Below are 24,799 nucleotides of genomic sequence, written 5' to 3' on the forward strand. Positions count from 1 at the left end.
TGACAAGTTTTAAACTTATCTTTATGGGAAAACATAAACCATTATTTGGCTCAGGCAATGGACAAAAGCTCTGGGTCTGCCGCCTTCTCTCCATGCATTACTGCCACTGGAATAATTGCCACTGTAGCACAATGAAAACAATGTAGGTGTAGCGTACATATGAAAGATGCAGAGTTATACACTAAAAGGCAAAAATGGAGAACAATTCCAATCTTACAGACCAATCATTTAGCATAAAGACATAAAACTAACCTAGTGTTTTAATTACATAAGTAAAAAAGGCAGATGCGAGAAGGCTGTGAATCTGAATCATGAAGGAATTAGGATGGACTGTGAAGGACATCCAGGTCACAGATTTTTGGTTAAATGTAAAATGCAAGTCCTGAAAAGAACTGCATTTGTTAGTGACATTAATGTCTAAAGAAATCGGCAATTAGGAAGATGAATGATTCTTTGGTCATCCTTGTTTCCACGCTTTATCTAATCCCTCACCCTTCTGGTCTTTGCTTCTTGAGTTTAATAATCAAATCACTATTCCGTCTCCTGATATGGTAACCATGACGTTGCAATGGTCAAACAGACTGAAGCACTGAAAATCTCTGAAATGTTATTTATGTTGCAACACAATTTCAATCTTCTCTGTCTACACATAAGAACTTTTTTGTGCTATTCTTGGAATCATTTTATTTGCATTTCATCATGGTGAAAATGAAGAATGTGGCTCATGCGTCCAATAAAAAAAAACAAAAAAAAAAAAAAACTAATCATCGCCAGAGAAGAAAGTTAGAGTTCCACAAGCAAATTGCTGGCATGCAAACTTCGCGTGTAAAGTTGATGTAAATACAGCTCCGCTTGGAGTCTACTATACACCTCTTTATACAAGTCCTCTGAGGCGCAGCTGTAGTAAAGCTCATTCAGAAATATGCTCAAGCTTCCAAAATTGATAAGTTCAATGCAATTGTTTGTGGAATTTGATGTATGAATAATGTCATTTAATTATTTGCATTTTTAAAAAAGTCATAATCTGGTTCCTGAGAGTGTCCAAGACAATAACTGCCATCTTTATGGTGTTTAATTCATTAATTGAGATGGACTTGTGTGTCTAAAAGAGTAAAGTATAAGCTTTATACAAAGGAGTTGAGAGGAGACCAGCACAAAAGTCCTTAACCACACCTAAGAGGATGTCCCGGCAAGCCCTGTACATGTTCACAAATGTTTGCTTTTCATTAAGTTTGTGAAAATTAAATGTGACAGAGTGAAAAAAAGGGCAGATGAATTAGTTCTTTATTTTGAAAAAGTTAAAAGATGCGCTACACAGATTCTTAAGCCATATTAAGTTAATGACATTAATCAACAACATTTAAAGCTGCCCAGGGAACAATAAAAGTCTTTTTTTTTTCTTGATGACCTCTAACTGCATAACTGCATCACCAATATCGCCTGACTCTACCCGTCTGAACGTGCTTCGATGTTGCTGGCAGATCACCTGAAAAGTAGGGTAACACCCCAAAATAGCAGCTTGTGCTGGGGCGCAGCAGAGCCGTGTTGACTCTAACTGAGACGAGCCGACAAAAAAAAAAAAGAAAAAAAAGAAAAATCAGATGCCTTAGGATCGCAGTTGATGTCGCTGGTACTCTGAATTGCTGTGAATTAGTCTGAATGTGTCCCGGTTAGAATTAATTAAGTCTTACAGACGTTTATTAGCTCCCTGCTCAGTCGCTATTTATCGATAGACTGATAATTAAATCCAACATCTTCCCTTTCATCATTATTAAAAGCGCCCGTGTGCCATTTGAACCTCAAGCATTCATTTGTTTGTCAGTTCTGAGGCTGGCAATATCTCCATTTAATATGCTTTCTTTCTTTCTTGATAGGTACTTTAAATAAACCTCTTCATTCACTGGAAGGTTTTGGGTGTTGCGTGGAGTCTTGAGCAGGTATATTACGCTTCATAGATCTAATTAATCGGTTTTACTTAGGGGACCCTTCTCCAAAAACTAACCTGTACGTATGAGACGGATAAAAATGTCGTTTTGGTAAGATTCACAAAACCATCTTTCATTTATCAGCTCAATTTCACTTTAATAAACTAGATAAAATGCTCAAGCGATGGTGCGTTCTCTGGAGTGCTCTTCAGTTCACTGCTGGTTTCTGCTGGGTCAGATGTGTGTAAATCATAGCAGCCCCAGCTCCCTCCCCCAGGGTGTACAGACCCGGTGGATCAATAGACACAAGAGGGGGAAATCAACATTGCTTGTTTAAATGGAGCAACACCAAGCCCTAGGGCATCTACCAGGAGTATTTGGTATTCACACTAAGAGATTGAGAGAAATAGCTATCTAACTTGAAATGTATTTGGATACCACTGGGAGGGAAAGGGTGTTGGAGCAGCTACATTACAACTATTGTTTAATTTCTTAAAGCTGATAAGAGGTATTCATTTTGATTCACACAATATCTCACACACACACACATACACAAGGCAAAACTGGTGAATGCAGGTGTGTTTGTGTGACTCTCAGTGGTTCTTACCTTTTTACCAATGAGCTTCTTCCTCAGGAACTCCCGGGCCTCAAACATGTAGGGGATGTCATAGAGCGGGCGGAAGCGTTTGTCTTTGTCCTTGTTCTTCTCCTGAAGAGATTGATAAGTGATGAAGGAGGTCAGGATCAAGATGAGGGGAGGACAGGAGAAAATGAAAAGAGAAAGAAGGATGGGGAAGGAGAAAGTTATTCATATTGCACTTTCTACAACCTCTCATAAAAGAACATGCACCAACTCTGATCTCAAGCATACAGACAGAGGGAAAACATTTTTTCAACTTATTTGTCTCTTTTTCACTTTCCATTACAGTCCCCGGAACTAATGGAAAAATTAAGAGTGTTGCACATCTTCCTCTTGACAAAAGCATCTGCTACTTTCAGTGCTGACACATTACACAAAGAAATAATCAAATGTAGCGTTATCAAAGTAAAAAGACACGAAAGTACCAAGGCAAAGAGAAACATGTTCAGAGGTGAGCTGGAACATTTTCATTTACACGAACTTGCAAAAGTTTGGGCACCACAGGTAAAAACACCTGTTACTTGTTAAAAATAAAACATTATTCGCACCTTTTTAAAGGTAAATGAATGTTCAGAATATTTGTTTTTTGTTTATTACACTTTAGAAATACTGATTCTTCAAACCCTATCAAAACAATGACCACATGCTTTTTACTCAGATAAAAAAAAGTATTCTAATAAGGTGGTCTTTTAATCATTTGCGCATTCACACAAAGATATTTTGACCAATGGAGCCCAATTCTTGCAAACACACTTACACACACAGCTGCAGACAAAAACTTCCCTCAACACGATCGCCCACTCTGTGACAGCAGCCGGCCACAAATAGAACCCATTTGCATTTTCAAAGGAGGCTGAGGTTTTGTGTTGCTCCCAGAGTGAATAAATGCACGTGTGTAATAGAAACGGACGCACAAACGCAGAGTGACAGGTGTAGTTTTTGTGAGGGTATGAGAAAAAGAAGAGGGAAAAAACTGAATGCACAAAATGACAATGATGCAGTGGGAAAGTACGACAGACACTAACAGGAGAAAGGAGGCTATGAATGACAATACCAGTGTGCTCGCCACCCCTGCCCCTCCCACGCTCTTCTATGAGCGCCATCATTATCTGTCATACAAACAGAACTGAGTCTCCTTCAAATGAGCACACAGGCTTGGATTAATTCCTCATTTCCGTCTGTCTTCAATGGGGTTCATTCATTTTTAATGACTCTCCAGTTGTTCCGAGCTGCCAGGTGTGGCACACAGCTGGGCAGATGGATGTGGAATGAGACACATGGGGAGCAAAGGATGTATGAGAATGCGTGCATGCCTATGGCACTAAGGCATTACGGTGTTTAAAACTAGTCTTGTTAGAGGGTGGGGCAAACTTTACTGGTGAAAAGGAAGAAAAAAATCAAAACGTCCTCAAAAGAAATACGCTCAACTGCCCTGGCACATAATGGGAATAACCTAATCTACCTTCAAATAGCCTTTCTTTAACCATAATGGAATTTCAATATTTGTTGCTTCCTTCCCTTCTACTTTCACTAGTGGAGTCTGTGCAGGATCAAACTTCAGGGCTAATCTCAAGTATTCCAAGTGGAAATCCCTTTACCACTCAGACAGGAGCCAATGTCTTTCATTTTGTGTCAGTCGGGGCAAATCGCCTGGGAATTTCATCCCTACCAAGTCAGTTGCACTGGGATAATGGGGCCTCTTAGGACCATTGCCAGCCAAGCCTCCTGCATTTAGTGCCTGAGCTGCAGACACAGTCATCCAACTTCTGGGGATGAGAATGACTGACGTTGCTGGGGTGAAATAAATCATTTGGAGCATATTTTCCTTAATGTCATATCACGCCACATTAACTCAACATTAAGACAGTTCCAAGATAATGGTGTTTACACTGGGATTCTGATAGAGACGGATACAAAACAACAAGATAACTTCAATGGAGAAGAGCAAAGAATGGGCTTGAGAAGAGTGAGAAAGGAGGAAGACTCATTTCTAACTAATAAGCTGTTTCACGGTGTAAAGGTAGCCATGTCACTGAGGGCCAAGAGTGTAAATGTCAGCACTCTATGCCAATTAGGCACAAGGACTGAAGAAGTAGACCAAGAGGACAAAAGGTACTTCTCCTGCATCTTTTAGAACGTCTACGGGGAACAGAGCTAGACTGAGTGGAATGTGGAAAGGTGAAAGAGTCGGAAAACAAGAAGATGAGACAATCAGAGGAAATGTTACAACTAAAAAAAAAAACCACAAACAGGCGGTAGTGAAGAACACACAGGCAATCATTCTCCAAACCAATGCCCATGTCCGGCATTATCCACTGGACAACTTTAACCTTGCCTTAAAACTCACCTTGGCTGATAGTATTCTTGTCACCACCATGCTAAGCGAGAAATTGAAGGGGAAAGCTATTTCTTAAACAAAAACAGCCAGCGCTTTAGTGAGACAAGGAAGCGCTAATGCCTAATGACTGCAACAACTGCCCAGTATTATCAGTGCGGCCCAACGTTACTGCAGTCTAACTTGTGCTATGCTGCACAACAAGGCCTAACAACTTTGTGGACAATTTTAGCGCAATTCAAAGATTTTCAAAATAAATGTCTCTCCCTGCCAAACAAGCATAACATAAAGCTATTTGCCTTGATGAGTACAAGTCTTCAACTTTGGAGTGGAGAAACCGACATCACCCACACCCAAACAATCTAATATTATCATTTGATATTCAAATGATAACAATAGCAGGCTACAGAGATACAGGTGTCTTCATAAATACAACTCAAATACAGAAACATTTATTTAATCATTTATGCAGTTATTCACAGAAGACGATGCTTAACTATTAAAAAAAAAAAAAAAAAAAAAGTATATCCATCCATCTTTCTCCCACTTATCCAACTGGGCCAGAGCCCATCCCAGCTGTCATTCCCAGATTAATTTGGAAAATGCGTGATCTCATAGATTTTCCAATCGAGCAGCTACTACACCAATGTTTATAACATTCTCAGTGCTGCCCACAGCACATTCAGCTGTCAACTGAAAATAAAGTGGTGTGGAATGAAGCACTGCCTTAGTGGGTAAAGTTGCTTTAATAAAAGTTCACAAAATGTATTTTCAATATCCCATATATTGAAAGTGCAATATGTAGACAGTGGTGGCATCTACACAGTACTGTTTTTATTCCCCATAAATACTGTATTGGCCTCAGAAGTCCACTACTGGTCAGACTCTACCATAAACCGCTATTATGCAGCTGCAGGAAGGTTGCAGAGAGAGGAGAGTGTCACTGCTTTGTCTCAGCCATAACCCACTAAGAACAGTTTGCTCTCAGTGTCCTCGGGGGGAGTTTTGTTCTATTTGGGGTAAATTCCCTTCATTCTAAATTACCCGCTACAGCTCAGGAATCGTGTCTGACGATTGCAGAGGCATGGCTCTGGCTGACTTGTACAGTGTCACAGGGCTGCAGAGTACTGGGCTGCAAATGTGTGGATGCTCGTGCTGGGAGCATCTGCAGCTTCTGGGGTGAAATCATGACTCAGGAGCATGTCACACTTTGTGATGCTTGGCTTTGGTGTTGGGGGAAGTGTACAGTATTGGGCTTGGGGCCCTTTCTTCATGAACACTTGGTTTTTTTTCTGGGTTTTGTGTGTTTTTATAACACCATTGTTTCTCTTTTTCCCCTCCCCTGCATTTTGGCCTTTCTTCCACACGCCAAAACAATTTTAGGTCACTGAAAACAGACCTTTTGGATAACTCCTTCCGGGGTTAAGATAATCAGAAACTCTGCAGCGTTGACATGTTGACAGGCTTCTGATTGGCCAACATGGCTTTAGGGTTTAGATTATATCGCCGCCTGTTGGTTTGGCAGGCTCTTGACAGCACTTCAATTTTGTTTACGGGTTCTCTTATGTGGGAGGGATTATTTAGTTTGTTTTCAGATCGCTGTTTTAAAAATCTTTTGTACGTGATCTCTGGGGCTTAGTTTTTGGGGGTTTGCATGTGTGTCCCAGACAAGATGGGCACTGTTTTTTTTATTAAGCACTGCACAGGGAGGCTTAGACAAACAGTCAGCATTTAATATTGTATGCCCATTAACATTACTAAAATATGCATGCATAAACAATAAATTGCTGAGGTAGGCTGGGGTGGAGAGATAGCACTACAAAAAAAAAAGAGAGAGAGAGAGAGAGAGAAAGAAAAATTATTGCTCGTTATAGTGTACAATCCAAAATTCATGCAGGATATGAATAAGTCATTGCTAAACCGACTTGAATTGATTTCACAACAGACACAACAAACAAACCTGTATTTCACAGTGAAATTACCCGCAGCGCCACCAAAACAAACAGCCTCTCGACTCATGATTAGCTGCTACCACACGGGTAAATATACTGGGACAGCTGGGACAGGTTTCAGCCCATGTTCAGATTGTTCTGCTATTAATAAGAATGTCAAACACCAACTGCAACTTAACAACTTAAATCATCACACTTGCTGCCTGAATAAGAGAGCTACACTGCAACTTAATGTGCTTTTGTTTAAAAAAAAAAAAAAAAAAAAAAAAAAAGCTTCTGAAGCAGACGGTCGAACTTGCCCTGCAGACGGACAGAGTGATGGACAGACTGAGTAGCTGGAGCTCTCCATGTCTTTTTTCCACTTTTTTTTTTAAGCCAATAAAGCCAAAGTCATTCAACTTCTAAAAGTTCAGCGCCAGATAACACTGCACCTATCTCAAAGAGAAAGCCCCACAAAGCTTATAAATGACTCTTATCTAAACAAATCCTGTTCAAGAGGTGCAAATCAGTACTTTAACCTACATCTTTCAGATAATCTTCTAATGCAGCTTTTTAAATATCGCCCCCTCTTGTGCTCACACAGAAACAAAAGGAATCTAAGCCTCTACTTTTAAAGTACAGACATCTAAAAAGTAGGAAAAGCAAAATAAATAAATAATTAAATAAATAATAAAAGAGAAGAAGGGTACTAGCAGTTCCCGGTGTGCCTCACCCAGCCAGTGGCGCATAAGTGAATCACGGGTGGGGTGACCCTCCTCCCTTGTCATCATGCTACCAATCTTGAGGTCAAAGCATTTCTTGCTAGGCTTTTAGGCACGCTCCGAGCGCACACACTGCTTGACACAAGATTTTGAGGATGAGGACAGAAGTCAGGAGGAGGGAGAGAGGGAGGAAACCAAAACAATGAGCCGAGTGGGAGAAGATAAAGTGTCGAACACAAAAACACAGCCAACAGCAAATGAGCCTTTATGCTGAAAGATTTGGTAATTATACAGCTGTATCTCTGTAATTCTTTACAAAATCTGTACGAGCATGACTTTTTTTTAAAGAATCTGTATCTAATTTTCAAAAATTATGTGCGGTTCTGGAAAACCAATGAAAATCAACAAACACTCCCATATAGGCCTCATCTCCACATACACTTTGAATAATTAATTGAATTCTCAAGCTTCCTTTGAAATTGTGTCTTTTTTTTATTGAACAATCATTATGCTACAATTGGTAATTAGTTTAACAACTGTAACATTTTTTTTTAAAGACCTCGACATTCTGACTGTCATTGTCATGTCAATCAGTGGTAAACCACTCTGCCTTCTAAGTATTGTTCAAAAATAGTACGTCAAATAACTCTGACTATAACTGTGACTTCCAAGTACTTCAAAGGTCATATTCTGCCCACATGTTTTGCATGTACTGAATTTTTAGAGAAACAAGCCACAGTGATTAGCACTTTGGTAAATATGGCGGTTTCACCACAGGTTTGAACAATCTGGCTGAGGTTGGACAAGTAGGGAGAGCTGTATGTAAGAGCCATATTCATCATGCTGCTGTATACAGTATAAGAACAGTGAGTTAACTGCTCTCTGTGCTCCGTCAACACCGTCCTTAACCCTACTTAAACTGCATAAGCACACAGATACATTAAAATGAACAAAGAGACACGCATACGCAAACATTTGAGACTTGATGCACGTATCATCGAAGCAGAAACACACAAACACATCCAAACACAATGAGTGTGAGTGAGTGGGCGTAACAGTGAGTCACTCTGTGGTATAGACGTATCTCCCCACTCGTGTTTACACTGGGTTTGTCCTACTGCACATGAAAGGAAATGGAGAAAGAAAGCCAAAAAAAGGAAAGAGAAAGGAGAGAGGAAAATAGAGAGAAGAAAAAGCTGACTCCAACTCCCAAGCTCAAAATAACACTGGGGAGGAAAGGAACCAAAATCAAACAAAGAAAGAAAAGAAGAAAAAAAAAAAAAACAAGTGAGGAACTCTGTATCCTATTTTTTTCTGCAAACAGACGCCATTGGTCAACTAATCTGTCAGTCTGAGCACAATTAGCATAGTCATCAGAGAGGACAGGGGGAGATGTGGCATTAGGACACTAAAGCGACCCACAGAAGATGGGAGGAGGAGAGGGACTTGGCAGGAACTGTCACAGTTCATCAGTGCACTGGTACATCGCATCTGGTCTCCATACTCCAATAAAGTACACACAACCTGACACACAAACATAAATGGCATTGTTGCAGAATACCAAGTTCAACAGGGCACATACACATCCAGACAGACAAAGATAATAATGACAACTGGCACGACACAATCCCGACAGACCTCTACAGAACACAACACTCATACGGTGTATGAACGACAAAAACAAGCACATCCCTGTGCAACATCACTTAAATGCCAAATGATTCAAACCGTATCACCTCTTAATAAGTGTATTATTTCTAAGTTGTTGCAGATTTCCTGTTATGAGAAATCAAAAACAAACATTTCAGAATGACTACAGTGAAAATACAGCTCGCAAAGTAGTAAGTGAATGCAACTAAAGTGTATCTGTGAGCACTGAAAAAAGAGAGAAGAAAACTGATCATTTAAACACAATTTCCCATCATGCCATCTGCATAGACATGGTTATATACTAACCTTTGAATATTCTCACTTATCTAAAATGACCAGCAGAAAAATGCCTGCACAATCTAGCTCCAAAAGATTCTTTGCACTCAAAGGTGCAAATCTCTTTGGATGACATCAACAGTAAAATAAGAACATGAAAAGAAGCCGATAACAATTGGTAGCATGACTTTTATCATAGTCTGATCTGAACATGGAGAGCTTGGAGATGGGATCGTGATGACAAGAGGCTGCAGAAGTGCAAAAGGTGCTAGGGAAATTACATTTAAAAATGGTGGGATGAATGCCTGTGGATATAGTGAAAAACTGGGTGATGAGATGACTCTCGGTCTCCAGAAGCTTGGCTGAAGAGAAATATTCCAGCATAATAACGATCCAAAGCACACTGCCAAAATCACACAAGAGTTCCTAAGGAAGAAAAATGTGAAAACTCGGGCTGGGCCAAGCACGCTTGAATCTAATAGAAAATCTCTTCAAAAAATTTTTAGTTTGGTAATATGGGATGACATCGTAAGTACTTAAGAAGAAAAACAACATCAAAGTAATGAAAAGCAAGCTAAATTTAAAGCATGTTCACTCACAATGAATTGTTCTGCCAGGTAAATATAGGCCATGGTCACGATTTGAGAACGACTGTAATAAATCTAAAGAACCTATAAGCAAATATCCTACTCGTCGGTTTAGATACAATATCATGTCAACATTATATAGTAATGAATAATGTGACATTTAAGTTACAATGTATGAGTGTAACTGCTGAGTTTGTTTCCTTGAAGCTTGCAGACTGCAGTGCTAACACAGCCATATATATCACTTCTTATTATAATCAGTTTGCAGACACTCTGACGCCAATTTCCAAGATGTTTCCTGACATAGGCTAATGCAGCTTAACCAAGCATGTCTGTTTGTGTGTGTGTTTTGAAGCTGCACCTCAAACTGTGGCAATGTCTTTATGACTGCCTGCTGCACTGTAAGCAAGAAGACAGTTCACTGGTGATGTTAGCCAACATGATGTCAGTGTGCGTGGACCTGATTGAGACATACCTGCCCTGATGTCTCCCTTTACAAATCTAAAGCTAAGAATCACCTCCACAGGTAAGAAGTTGACAAAATTAGGCTTTTTCAGTGTGGATCCATCCTCCTGGCAACTTTTAGCTATGAGCTTGAGAATACAGATGAGCACCGGTATTCTGAGGTGTCAAACAATATTTTTGGGGCTTTCTAAATCATTCAAGCAACAGTAATGAATGTAAAATTACAATGTCCAGAATGGCTTCTAATAAGTGAAGGGGAACTGCTACATCTGCGTCTGTAAAGGTGTGTGGACAGGGCATGAAATTAAGTTCTCCTGCTCACTTAAGATAACAGCTTACTTGCCTAATTTAGTGGTCAGACACAGGGGCCAGTTTGCAAATGAGACAGGACATAAAATTCCCTATTGCATGCACAGGCATTTTTTTCCCTTACTTGCTATATTCTACCTTAAAGTCAAAGGGCTCATCAAAGTCTCTGCAAACCTATCAAAACTCTGTATTGCTGCCATAGCGACAACATTCAAAGCTAAGTCAACAGCATTAGAGACATGCAGGCAGCTCTTTAGCTCACAGACAGAAATAACAACCTAACAAATGACACCAGCAGCAGCACCGCAAACTACCCTCATTTAAAACTAAAACATAGCAGCAGTTTACATGCAACAACATCAAAACTGAGAATATGGTCCGACTTTTCCACATAGACGGCTTCGTGTGTGACAAAACAACTCTGACATATACAATTCAATTAAAAAAAAAATCTCCATGTTTTTAACATGGAAAGGAATTTTTAGGTAGTTCTTACTTTATTGTTTAGATTAGGAAGACTAAGTTTAAGTGTAATTATTGTGTTATTATATAATCCTTCTATAAACAACAGGAGACAATAATCTAATGGGTAATAACAAGTACTCTGAGCTAGTACATTATACTCAGTCAAATTTTATCCAGCCTGCTACAAATTTCACTCTAGTAGCTCAGTGAGGCAAGACCCAAACCAAACAAATTTTGATGAATATGGGTATTTGCACAATAATCTGACACACGACCACACAATTAAACATGCATGAAGTGCGATAAAAGCAATACAGCACTGTGCCGATGTAACACCAATACAATGCACACAAACGTTCACATCTGGGCTCACTCTCCCAGGCTCCCTGTAACATACGACAGTGTAATGAAGCACAAAACACATACTGTTGAAGCATCTGGTGCAGGCAAAAAAAAGAGGAAAAAAAGAGCGACAGACAAGAGTAAAGAGAGACACTGAGAAAAGTTAGGAGCAAATGCTGTGTAATGCAGGAAACGAGAGAAGAGGAGAGAGACAAAATGGAGAAGCTTTTGCCCACAAGCTTGTTACAACCACAGATAACTAAGGAGAATAAATACACACGAAGGGCAACGGCACAGGTCAACAATCTGACCACACTGAGCACACCCGGAGGGAAAGGACAGCAGAAAGTGACTGTGGAGAAGAGGGAGAAGAGAGCAGAAGGAAGACGGGAGGGAGGGAAGACACAAAGTACTAGTGTCTTAATGATGGGAGGCACCAACAATGCCAGGGGTGGGGAGAGAGAGCGAGTTGCGAGAATAGGACGAGGACAGAGAATAAAAACCAAACTTAGAAGACAATAAAAAGGGAAAAGACAGGAAAGCGCACGCCATAAAACAGACAGAATGCACAAAGAGGGAGTCAATAAAAACCAAAACAACCAAAACAGAAGAAAAACAAAAGGGTTATTGCAGATGGTCTGTAAGCTGACTTTTACAACCGCTGCCTAGACAAAAGCACCACACCCCCTTTGCCTCGTACCTTTAGAGGAGGAAAATGTAATACAAGCTTATATAAAAGGATATGACACGAAACGGTGTGCTGACTGAAAGCACGATGGTCAAACCTGTGATAAGTAAGCGCAGTCAAATAAAATGCTTTGATTGGTTCTTTCTCAAAAATAAATGCACGTCAGTCACCTGGAAATATAAGCAATGCATGTTTTTGTTGCACAGTAATGCAAAAGATTTCATCTCCAACACTAATTTCCCTGATGAGTGCTCAGGAGGTAAGGAATGAGAGACATCGAGCACAACAGACTCCAGGTCATTGCAGTCTTTGTTTTGTTTCGTCTTTTAAGGACACCATATATTGTATCAATTAGTATTTTTCCCAGGTGTCCCCAAATATACGTGTGTAAGCATGTACTTGTGTGTTTTCAGTCTTGAAGTGATTCTGAGGAAAGCGAGTGTGGAAGGGGAAAAAGAAAAAAGAAAAAAAATCGATCTGCCTCACTCTCTGCAGTGCTGCAACCACTGGGTGTGTACTACTGTTTCACTGTATCTGCTTATGCCCCAACTGCAGGGGCGCCACCAAGTGGTCAGACTTAAATCCACAGTCTTTTGGAAAGAATTTAGACTGACGTGCAAGAAAAGAAGAGAGGCCACGAGAACACAAAGAGGCGGACAGATATTTATAGTTGTGCAGCTTTTAAGTAACTAAGCTTAGGTGGAAAATACCTTGACACCAGATGCTGGCTGACCACAAAGCTCTCACTCATTCAACTACATTCACTCACTCCTTCAATTTCAAGTAGCTCCTCATTGCAAGCAAAGCTGTGCAAACTTTAAAAGCAGATAGATTTTTTTTTTTTTGTACCTCTCCCTCATTCCTTGGGGGCCGAATGCTGGACAGGTGGATGGTCTTGTATTCGCCAGAGTTGAGCTTGACCACCATGGCGTCAGCGTTGACCACCTGCATCACCTACAAGGAATAGAAGAACAGAGGAGCGGGAACGATTAAAATAAAAACAACCACCCAAAAAAAAAAAAACTTCGGGAATGTGATTAGGTGAGCATACAGCACAAAAATAAGAACATGAAACTCAATTAGAAATCAATTTAAGGGTCCAAAAACTTAAAACCTTGGGGTAATTACAAACCTATGTGCAGGGCAGTGGGGGTGCTGGAGTAAGAAAAAGAATGGCATTGCATTTTGTTGAGTGAGTAAGCAGATAGACTGACAGAAAGATGGGAAGTGAAGGAGCAGGTAAAGGATAAATGGAGAGGAAGAGATCTGTTCAAAGGCAGAGAGAGAGTGACAGAGCACACTGTGTGCTGTCATGAGCAGGAGGCAACAAGAGGGAGGTAAGAAAGAGCGATCCTTGAGTGAATGAGTAAGTTAGCAAGCTAAGGCATCCCAGTAGGCCAGCTAGGTTTGGAGGACAGGGCGAGGACGTTCTGCAATCTGGGGGATTGACAGCAGGCAAGGAGGGAGGGTAGAGGAGGGAGACAAGAGTGCGTGTGGAAAAAAAGCTCTAAACCACAAACATCGTGTTTAAGATAGACTGGCAGAGCATTACGCAGTTGTCTACTCGACTACTGGCTGGCAGCATTTTGTTCTGCAGACCTTTAGAAGTGTAACTAAATACACAGACTAATTTATGTCTGGCATTTAAATGTTATTTCTCTCTGTTCCAATGGGAGTTTAGGGAAGTACAGTTCAGAAGTATGTGTGGATGTTCAAAAGTGATAGCTTAGAACTACAGCATTTCTTCCCAATGACAGAACATCACAAAAGCACTCAGAACTTCAGAGGGAAATCTGAAATCTACTGACATAGATGATAAATTATGAATCTCAGAGAAATGTGTACTCATGTCAAGTCATTAAAAATGAAGGGTGAAGCAAATATTTCTAACACAGCACAGTCTATATATGTGGCGTCCAATGTGCTCACTTTAGTTGGAAGACAGATTGAGGGTATAATGTGATTTAGACGGAGAAGGCATCCAAACCCAGAGCCTTTAAGTAGGCCACTTGCAACAGACTGAGAAATCAATCGCCCTACACATGTAGCCACCCACACATGCATTAAATGGCCTCATCATCACTCAAAGTGGAGTTCATATGTAGGCCGGGCACAAAAGTCCTCAAAATGAGAGATGCAGGTCTGAGCGATGTATCAACCACAATTTGGACTGCGTGGGTGTTTGTGTGGCTGCAGCTGTGGTAGAAAAACAAACCAACCAAAAACTGAGAAAAAGTTGAAACTTTATGTCGATACTGCAGACACAAATCCAGGTATATTAGGCTCATTGGGAGATTCATTATTCCATGAAAACAAATCAGACTGCCGTTGCATTTTGCCACCAGAGAACAGAAATTAGACCAGCCCACATGCTAAATAGGCTGCCTGCAAAAGCAGCCAAAATACATCATACACTAATCACTGAGCTGAGTGGGAGAGATACAGAGACTTAGGGAGCAGGAGGGAGAGAGACGGAGAAGGGGAGAGGTGTAATGAGTAAGTGCGAGGGGACGCGTGCGTGCACATAGACGCGCGCACACATACCAGCCTACATGCATTCACACTGTAACAAGGTCATTTTGTGGCCTGCCCAAGTAAATAAAGTGCAAGAGAGAGAACGTGGCGGGAGCAGAATAAAAATGGCTCAGCATTTACTGGCTAATTATCAGCTGGAGGAGGTGAGAGGAGCGAGGCGAAGGAGGACAGATCAACACACACCAAGATAGACGAACAGAAAGCTGGAGCGAGCCAGGGAGATAGAGTGTAATCTCACAGCAAATATCACAGGAACAGAGACAGAGGAAAAGATGGAGAATAGATCGAAAAATAGAGCAAAAACTCTTTGGAAAGTTAGCTGCCACGAGGGTTGAGCGAGCAGGCAGAAGAGACAAACAGGCTGGCAGCATGACTCACTGGTCTATTCTGCTACTCGAACGGTGGGGATCTACTGCCACCCTCTGCCTAGTAATGACATGACATCTGCAGTGGTCAAGATCAGTCATAGCGCAAGGAGAATCTTGGCTACTATCGGGGAAAGTGCTGGTTGACTCTCACGTTTATTCAGTTGGTTTTAACCACATGGCCACATGTGGGCTTAGCCAGGACTTGGTCATTACTTGCCTCACATCACCAATGCACTGTGTTCCATGTGGACACCAGTGGATTTGATCCAAATGCCATGGTTTAACATAAAGGTTTAAATGCCATCAAAGCTGCATATAGGGATAACAAGCATATCACATAGATATGACAAGCACTTAATTTGCACAATGCTGTTAAACAAAAACACTAAACAGCAGGGGTAGGGAACTCCAGGCCTCGAGGGCCGGTGTCCTTAGATGTGTCCTTCATCCAAAACAGCTGATTTAAGTGGCTAAACGACCTCCTCAACATGTCTTGAAGTTCTCCAGAGGCCTGGTAATGAACTAATCATGTGATTCAGGTGTGTTGACCCAGGGTGAGATCTAAAACCTGCAGGACACCGGCTCTTGAGGCCTGGAGTTCCCAACCCCTGCTTTAGAGGGACTCTAGCCCAGGGGTGTGCAATCTCAGTCCACGAGGGCCGGTGTCCCTGCAGGTTTTAGATCTCACCTTGGGTCAACACACCTGAATCACATGATTAGTTCGTTACCAGGCCTCTGGAGAACTTCAGGACATGTTGAGGAGCTAATGTAGCCATTTAAATCAGCTGTGTTGGTTCGAGGACACATCTAAAACCTGTAGAGACACCGGCCCTCGTGGACTGAGATTGCCCACCCCTGCTCTAGCAGGGATGTTTTTTTGTTTTCTTACTTTACTGCTGCTCAACTTTAGAGTTTAACCTGCAAGCCTTTCTCTCCAAATGTGTCATTTTGTTTTGTTATTTTAAGAAGCTGTCAGATATTAAGCCCAGTTTGTCTGACTTGGTTTAAAGGCAGTGCACATGTCACCTTTCTGTCTTACACACAGTATTAAGCCATACTTACTAATTGTATTTTGCACCTATGCCTCATTACATTTAACAGCACACGCATAAGCCTTTTTACTCCCAACACCGATCAGAAAATCTTTATGCAACTACTAAAACTCCCAGCTGGAGAGCAGTAAATCCAGATACCTTATACATATGATTCTTATGGATTTGGATGAGCTCATCACCAGCAGTCTTCCTGACAAGCCGCTGATGAGCTTGGCAAAGGGCTTTACAGTACGTCACCCTTTGTCTATCACCTTGCAAGTCAGTGGTTACCTGGGGGAGAAAGGGGGTACTATTGGGACATGGCCTACATTCCTATTCTTTAGTCCCAGCAGAGGAGGGGGAGAAAGAGTCGAGACAGTCAAAAAGGAAGATGCGTCAGCAGGATTGACTTGTGGGGATTGGACCCGCTGCGTCTCTCCACTCTATCCATCACTCAGGTAATAAGAAGTGAAAAGCAGAGTGGATGAGGAGAGGGGAGGAGTGTATGATGATGGGATTGATGGATAAAAGTGTCCTTGTGAGAGTGGCTGCACTGCAGCATTAGGTGCCGACAAAAGTAACAGGGACGAGTGCAGAAGGGGAGTGACGGGCCTGCGTAACTTTAGCCTGCCCGGTATGTACTTAGCGTTAAAACAGTTCAACTAGCTGCAGGGTCAACAAGACACTTTCCATCAAATCAATTTTTAAGGGAACATTTTTAGACCTGCGTGGTCCTCCTGCCATCTCAGAGGCTTATCACTCACTGGAATTACTTTGCAAGCTATAACAGACAGCATTTAAGTTATAGAAAGAAGTTGCACTTTAAAGGAGATCACCCAGACGAGTCACCACATCCACAAAGTACGATATCTAAACTAATGCCCAAATAAACTGGCTAACATAGCAGCAGCTGACACTGAGCAAGCTTAAGCTGCAAGGTAAGTAAAGGACAAAGAAACATCCTGAGAAAAAATTCAAAAGTGCATCAAAGTTTAACTGGGGGCATGAGCAGTGCACTGCAGGAGGCCAAAATAAATAAATAAATAAAAAGAAAAAAAAGACTGACTACTCATTTCCTTTTCATCCTATACACATCCACACAAACCTACCCTTTCAGTGTCTTCTTTAACCCTCTACCTCTCACTTTTTTATATTCTCTGTGCCTGCTTTTCATACACTCCCCTGAGCTCACCACCAAATGTTCCCTCACTTGCACACTGCCCACATTCAGCCCTCTTTTACTGAGGGGGTTCACAGAGATCTAAACGCAGCTCGCACCGATAATATAAATGTTTTATCCTCTCTCAATCCTCTTCCCTCTGACTCAGGAAAAAAAATATACATGCTCATAGTTTTCTTTTGGTGCCTTCTATATGCTTGTGCAGTTTATCAAATTCATTCTGTAAGCAGATTGCCAAAGCAACACCTTTTATGTAACCCTTAGGCCGGGTATGAATTTTTAAGGGTCTTAAAAGTTTGGGGTCTGGAGGGAGCAAATGCAGACAAAAGAAACTTCCAAAAGGCTCAACTTTTTTCTTTTTATTAAGCGTTTCCAGAGAGAAAAATATATATATTTACTAAGGGGAAGGTATGGGGGCAACTAGCCAAAATGCTCAGAAGGGGCCACATTTAAAGCTGACGCTTTAAGGCTAGAGTTGCTTTACTGCATTAAAGTGCCCTGTAATGTGTTATCTCATTGTGACAACAAGGTTAAGCTATATTACCAAATGTATCAAGGAGTCAATCTTATTTGGTTTGAACCGGTATGTGCTGACATTTAGGATGGACTGCACATCCACTGTACTTGATATTATGGATGTTTCTTTTCTCCCGAGGGCCGGGCCAATAACCTCCAAAGCTAATATCTCTAGTTGTTGGCTTTTGGGGTCGTTCTGTGCCGCTGCTACAGCACACGCCAGCAATTTGGCACTAATTTGCCTGGGGATTGCTTCAAGGTTGCTGTTAAGCATTCCTTGTACCTTTACTGAGGGGATCTTTTCTCCCTATATATTCATTGGGGTGTGTAAACGTGAAAGCAAGAAGTGTCAGGAAGAGATAATTCATTACAAGCATCAGAGTGCTCGTGCTTTTGCTGCGATACCGAGAGAAAATTGGAAATGCAGCAGAAGGCATCAACTTGTGAATCCAAGTGAAGCTGCCTTTCTCGCTTCCTTTTACAACCAAATTTAAGTCTTACACATACTTAACAATGCCTTCATGTCATGCACAAAGATTTACACTCTACACATGCTCTCGCTCCCCCTCGATGAAGCAAAATGATCCTCATAACAAGCCCCTTCTTAATAAGACTACAAATTACCACTTTAAGTCCTCACCTTAGCTACAAATTGCCTGTCCTTCTGATCCAAGTTGGCTGTCGGCGCAACATAGTCTTTCCAGATCCGAACCTTGCGCTCTTTAGCAGATCTGGAAAGACAACAACAAATAAAATTTAAAATAAAAACATAAAATACTCATCATTAGTCAGATATCAGGAGATATGATTTAATCAAGTGACTAGAAATATCCAGTTGGCTGGAAAACACTAAAAACAGGTGATTAAATCGAATTTGGCTTGTGTCAAAATGTATTTTCTGTTGCGTACCGTTCAGCAGCTCTGAGTTTTTCAGCTCCCTGGGTGTAAACAGCCATGGACCAGTCCACACAGCGTGCAAACCCTTCTTTCAGCAGGAGTTCTGTGATGTTACCATTCTGAGACAAAATCAAATGAGCACGGTCAAAAAAAACCCAAAAGGAATAAAACGAAAAGCCAAGAATTAACAATGTCACCACTAGGTACTGATTCCGGTGTTTTACCGGGTGAAGGATGGTGCCCAGTATGATCTGGTTGGGGCAGCTCTCCAGGATGATTTGAACGTCTCGCTGAAGAAGACGGGATTCAGTGAAGAATCTGGCCTCTGCTGCGAATGGCTCTGGCGTTTCTGTACCATCTCCTTCCCTCTTGAATGTGGGACACTGAGAGGAAGAGAAACGGAAAAAGAAATATAGATTACCCATGCACTAATCAGTGTATGTTTTCCAAGTATTTGTGCATTAAAATGTATAACTGATTAAATACACTTTGCAAGAAACTCTTTTCACTGTGCCTGCCGTCTTCTTAACTGTTGTCACCTTGATGTGCATGTTATCTCTAATCATGTCTGAAGCGTGGCAAAATACCAGACAAATATAAGCGCCATGGGCGACACAAGCAGACAAGTCTTTGAACAATGAGGCGAAGAACACCTTGAAATGAATGAAATGTCTTCAAGTGGGGGATGAAAAACATTATTTATCTTAAGTGATCTATTGGCAAAGCTGGACTTGATGAAAGAGACTAATGGGCAAATGTGCAAGAACACCACTGCTAGAATAAACAGACTAAAGGAAGTGACAGAAAGAGACATTACTTATGTAAAAAAAAAAAAAAAAAAAAAAGAAATAAAAAAGGGTGGGGGTTTTGGAAGGAACCGTCAAAAACCACCAAAAAATAATAGCTGGGTGGCTTTTATTTAACTACATGTTGTTACTTCAATCTCCTTGCAGAAACTGCAGAGACTTAATTGTTTAAAGCAAATAAAACCACACTATGTAACATGTAATTGTATGTGCAGCAAATAAGTGGTGGTTACCTTAATACCAGACAGCATAACAGTGACCAGATAGTAGTCTGGGAGCAGCAAGGCACGAACAACGCTTCCATCCCGCACGTGCTCGATGATGGCTAAAGGGAGAAGAGACAACATAATGTAAAATCAAAGATTGTGTGTCAAATTATGATGTGCTTAAATACCTCAAGTTCTTAAAGTTAAATGTAACTGTTGTGAACTACACAAAACTAAATCACGCAACTGCTGGCTTAGGAAAATGTAGAGTTTAAAAGATAGAAATCTAGGAGTGAATTATTAGTGATCCAGGGTGCAATCCAATTGCTTTTAGAAAGCTCAATGAGTGATTGTTATTGAACTCAAAACAGGAACCAGGCACACACAACCCAATGATTTAATGAACAGTGTGACTGAAAAGAGTTGTCCTCTGAGAGGAGAAAGTCACAGACTGAACTCCACATCAAAGTCACATTTCATCCAAAACCCACTACTCTAGATTTAAAGGAAGAACACTTCCTTCTTTTTGACATCAAAAGGCTGTGATCAGTTTGAGCTCATGTTGGTTAAAATGAACTGGAATACTTTTCACACCCTTAAAAGTAACATCGTGTTCATAAACTGCTGCTTCGAATGATTTTGCAAAAAATATAATTAACATGATATGACAACTTTGTGGAACACACATTTAACAAATCACTAGAAATACCTTCTTTCATCTGTGCAATGCTGTCAAAATTAGGAACATCCTGTTTCGGAGGGACGCTGAAAAACTACTCTATCATTACTTATTTTCACTGCTGTAATTCCCAGTCATCTGGTTGTCCTAAAAATCTTTAGTTGACTCAACATGCTGTACAAAAAGTACTAACCGGAAAAAGGAGATCACATTTCTCCCATATTACCATCTCTTCTAATGTTAAATTGAGAACTGAATTTAAGAGCTTTTCTCATCACAAACCTAACCTTTGGAAACAGCTTCTCATGTGAGCTCAGGAGACAGACGCACTAACCTTAAAACTTTTTTCTTTTATAAACCTTGAAGTTAGGGGCTAGGTCAGGTGACTCTGAACAATCTTGAATTTAGAAAGCGCTGTAAGTTCAGGCTGCAGAGGGACGTCTCATTCACCTCTCCTTCACGCCATAGTGTGGCAATAGAGCAATTAATTCGCTTTTTTTTTTAAATTATGTGTTCTGTATTATTTACCTTTTCTCTAAGTTGTGTATGAATGAACTAAACCCTTTAAAAGACACTTTTGTTAGGCGCCCATTTAGCTCAGAGAGCAGCAGCCCAGGTTTGAGTCCCGCCCGTGGCCCTTTGCAGCATGTCTTGCACCCCTCTTTCCTCATCTTCCTGTCTATCTTCACTGTTTCACTATCCAACAAAGGCAAAAATGCCAACAAATTATCTTATAAAACACACTTTTGTTTAATAAATGTATGATAAGCTAATGAAGAGTCATGTAAATAATCAAGAATACAAAACTGCTTGAAATAATAACAATGATAATAATAATACTAAAGTTATAATTAACCAGCTTTAATCCACTGTCTCTCGCAGTCTGTTTTTTAATCCTCTTTATTTCGAGTATTTGCAAAAAATGAGAGCCTGTTCTGTCTGTCTGCTCTTCCTTGTTAAGAGTTCTTCTTCTCCACTGTCACCACATGTCACTTCATGGGGGACTGTCTGATGATTGGTGTTTTTACCTTATAATTTAAACTAGGGGTGGGGGGAAAAAAATCGATACTGTGTAGTATCGTGATACTTTGTTTGCTAATAATGTATCGATACAGGTACAGCAGAAATCGATATTTTAGTTTAAAACTTTTTTATTTAATGTAAAATTATGTAATTTTACATTATGTAAAATGTAAAATTAGATTTTGTTTTAATTTACTTTCAAATTCTTCAGTTGCTGAAGGGGCTGCATAGTTTTCACAAATTGCATAGTTCAGAATAGCTATAATCGTTCGTGGTTCGTGGCTCAAGAGTTGGGAGTTCGCCTTGTAATCGGAAGGTTGCCGGTTCGAGCCCCGGCTTGGACAGTCTCGGTCGTTGTGTCCTTGGGCAAGACACTTCACCCGTTGCCTACTGGTGGTGGTCAGATGGCCCGGTGGCGCCAGTGTCCGGCAGCCTCGCCTCTGTCAGTGCGCCCCAGGGTGGCTGTGGCTACAATGTAGCTTGCTATCACCAGTGTGTGAATGTGTGCGTGAATGGGTGGATGACTGGATATGTAAAGCGCTTTGGGGTCCTTAGGGACTAGAAAAGCGCTATATAAATACAGGTCATTTACCATTTAATTGTACCAGATGGTTGCATTCAGTTAAGTTGGACTAGACTGTAATACAAACCGTTCAGTTTGTCAACAATAAAACTGAGTGAAATGAGAGAAAGACTGAGTGTGAGACTTTGTTATTAGATAAAATGAATATTGATAAAGTTTACCTTTATGTACAGAATCTGAATATCGCAAAATATTTTTAAAAAATTGCAATAATATCGTATCGTGCATTAAGTATTGTGATAATATCGTATCGTGGGATGTATGGTGATTCCCACCTCTAATTTAAACTCCCTTGAGATCACTTTTGTTGTTGAACTGACACTACATGAATAAAGCACTTTGACTGTGGTCAGCTTGAATGTATGCTTCATAATTTCCCAGTACATACTTCTTTCATAATTCTTTGTGTGGGGGGGAAAAAAACAACCAATTTATATGCATTACAACAGACTTCAATGCAGGGGCATTTAATCTAGACAGGTTTTTAGGTAACTGTTAAAAAAAGGAATTTCACACCTAAATAATCTTCTGCGATCGGCTCACTCAGTGTCTTAAAGGTTTCTCTCTATAGAACATGTGAATGTACAGGTGTTACATGCATGTCAATGGGAACAGGGAGTAGCATGAGCAGATGAGAGAAACTGGCATACCCATTTTTAAACAGCTATTTTTTGTGTGTAGAATACTTCAACTGGATTGCTGCCTCCAATTTTAAAATAGCCCTGAGATTCTCATAAATGGCAAGAATAAGAAATGAAAGAAAGAAAAAGTGCCCCTTGTTCATTTTTCTATTCCGCAGAAGGGTGGTGAAATGAGCTTAACCACTGTTACCGGCACTCTTCTCGAAATAGAGTGGCACATTACACCTCGAATAGGTCGAGATGAGGGCCAAAGGAATGAGCTGGTGAAGAGCGAGACAGTGTGTGCCCTTACATGCCATGAAGTGGATATTCAGGACAAAACATCCAAGCCCACATCAACTGATTTCTGCTGCCTTATAAAGATATGATCTAAGAGTCTTAACTTTAAATAAGATCAGTTTTTCTGAAGAATCTTACAGATCACAATATTAAAGGGAAAAAACAGCACTGCCCAAACTTTCCTGCTCTAAAGTTATTTAGTACAATTCAACATGTAGTGCTCATGAGGCCCATGATCCAAATAAACAAACAGAGGTTATGTATGTAATCTCTTTTTACATTTTCATGTATTGTTTTTCTTCATAGGCCAAACATTCATTTTTCAAGAGTGAGGTAAAAGTCCATCTAATATTCCTTACCATTGATAGGTTTCTGGTGCAAGGAGTCGACAAAGTTGCGGGGATTCTCTATGGTGTACTTGATGTTGCGGATAGTCTGCGCGCCACCACCCTCGCTCCACAAACCCTTCTTAGAGGCCTTTGACTGGTCCTCCAAGTCACACAGTCTGGCCTGCTCTGGACTGAAAAAACCAAAACCAAAAAATGAACACCCACAAAAAACACTTTTCAAAATTTTGACCGCTCTTAAAGCTGTAAAATCTGTATGGTGCTAAATGTATATGCAAGAAATAACATCGCTAACTTTTCTCTATATGAGCTTTGTGATGCAATTTTAAATATGTGGAAAACTATGGGAGAGATATTTTGCCAATTGACAAGCCCTCTATTCTATGAGAACTTGAATGCAGCCGCAGTGTGTGGGCTCATCACTGCAGGGGCAGTTGAGTTTCTCTAATTTTAACAAACCGCGAGACCAAAACGAAAAACTCCATGGCAACTATAAAAGATTCCCTTCGGTGAAAACGCAATGCAGCATGAAACCTTGCCACTGCGGCACTACTTTATATGTGGCTTCTCACCAACCTTGAAATTTAAATGATTTCTGTTAAAGAACACAGGTGCATTAAAGCTGTAACAGCTTGAGTTAAATATTGTTACATGTTACAAACAGCACCTACAAAGATTAGCGGGTCTTTGAGCACCATAAAACCGTTCTGACAACCACCACTGGCTCAGCGTGTTAACAAGCTGCAATTAATTTCACACTGGTTAGAGAGACACACACACACATTGTATTTAACAAGCAGGAAAAGGTTTTGATTGTAGAGTCGCTACCCTTGTTAAGTTCAACATGCTTCTCTTATGCCGGCTGTCGATTCAAAGCTCTATACCAGTAGGCCAAAAAATTACCATAACAATAACTACAATTACAACAACTGACTTCTGTCATGTTGGCTTCATCGCAAATTCACAGAACTACAGCCCCAACTGGAGGTTTTTTATTCCCACACAACAAAACTGTCACAAGCTATGCAAAAGTGATAATTAAAAAAAAGAAAAGGACCGTACGTGCTTGCAATGGTTTTTAGCTTTGTTAAATTAAGTGCCGGTTCCAAAAAAAACTGCACTCTTGTATTATTGGCAACCAGCTGATGACCAGATTACAACTGCTTAAAAATGTATCTGAGCATTTTGTGAAGCGACAATAACAGTGTTTAACAGCTCCTTCAAAAGCAGCCACGCAGCTGGCTACAAACGCCATAATTAATTCCATGCTGGCTTCCTAAATTGTGCAGCCTAATGCCATTTGAGAGGCCTCGCACAACTTTAATTATTCAGAACTTCAATTGGCCGGCGGGTTTTTGTTTTTCCAAGAA

General features: G+C 40.6%; 1 protein-coding gene across 1 annotated transcript in view; it reads right to left on the minus strand.

The window, feature by feature from the left end:
• Nucleotides 1–24,799, minus strand: part of snd1 (staphylococcal nuclease and tudor domain containing 1) — a 176,159-nt gene that overhangs the window by 144,003 nt on the left and 7,357 nt on the right. Inside the window, exons 5-11 of the mRNA XM_026146181.1 lie at nt 23,442–23,602; nt 19,905–19,996; nt 19,090–19,248; nt 18,878–18,984; nt 18,609–18,699; nt 13,185–13,289; nt 2,533–2,634 (exon numbers count right to left, since the gene is read on the minus strand). Of these exons, the coding sequence (XP_026001966.1) occupies nt 2,533–2,634; nt 13,185–13,289; nt 18,609–18,699; nt 18,878–18,984; nt 19,090–19,248; nt 19,905–19,996; nt 23,442–23,602 (817 nt within the window). The remainder of the gene's footprint in view (nt 1–2,532; nt 2,635–13,184; nt 13,290–18,608; nt 18,700–18,877; nt 18,985–19,089; nt 19,249–19,904; nt 19,997–23,441; nt 23,603–24,799) is intronic.

This window comes from Astatotilapia calliptera, chromosome 17, assembly GCF_900246225.1.
Source record: "Astatotilapia calliptera chromosome 17, fAstCal1.2, whole genome shotgun sequence".
Lineage (NCBI taxonomy): Eukaryota > Metazoa > Chordata > Actinopteri > Cichliformes > Cichlidae > Astatotilapia > Astatotilapia calliptera.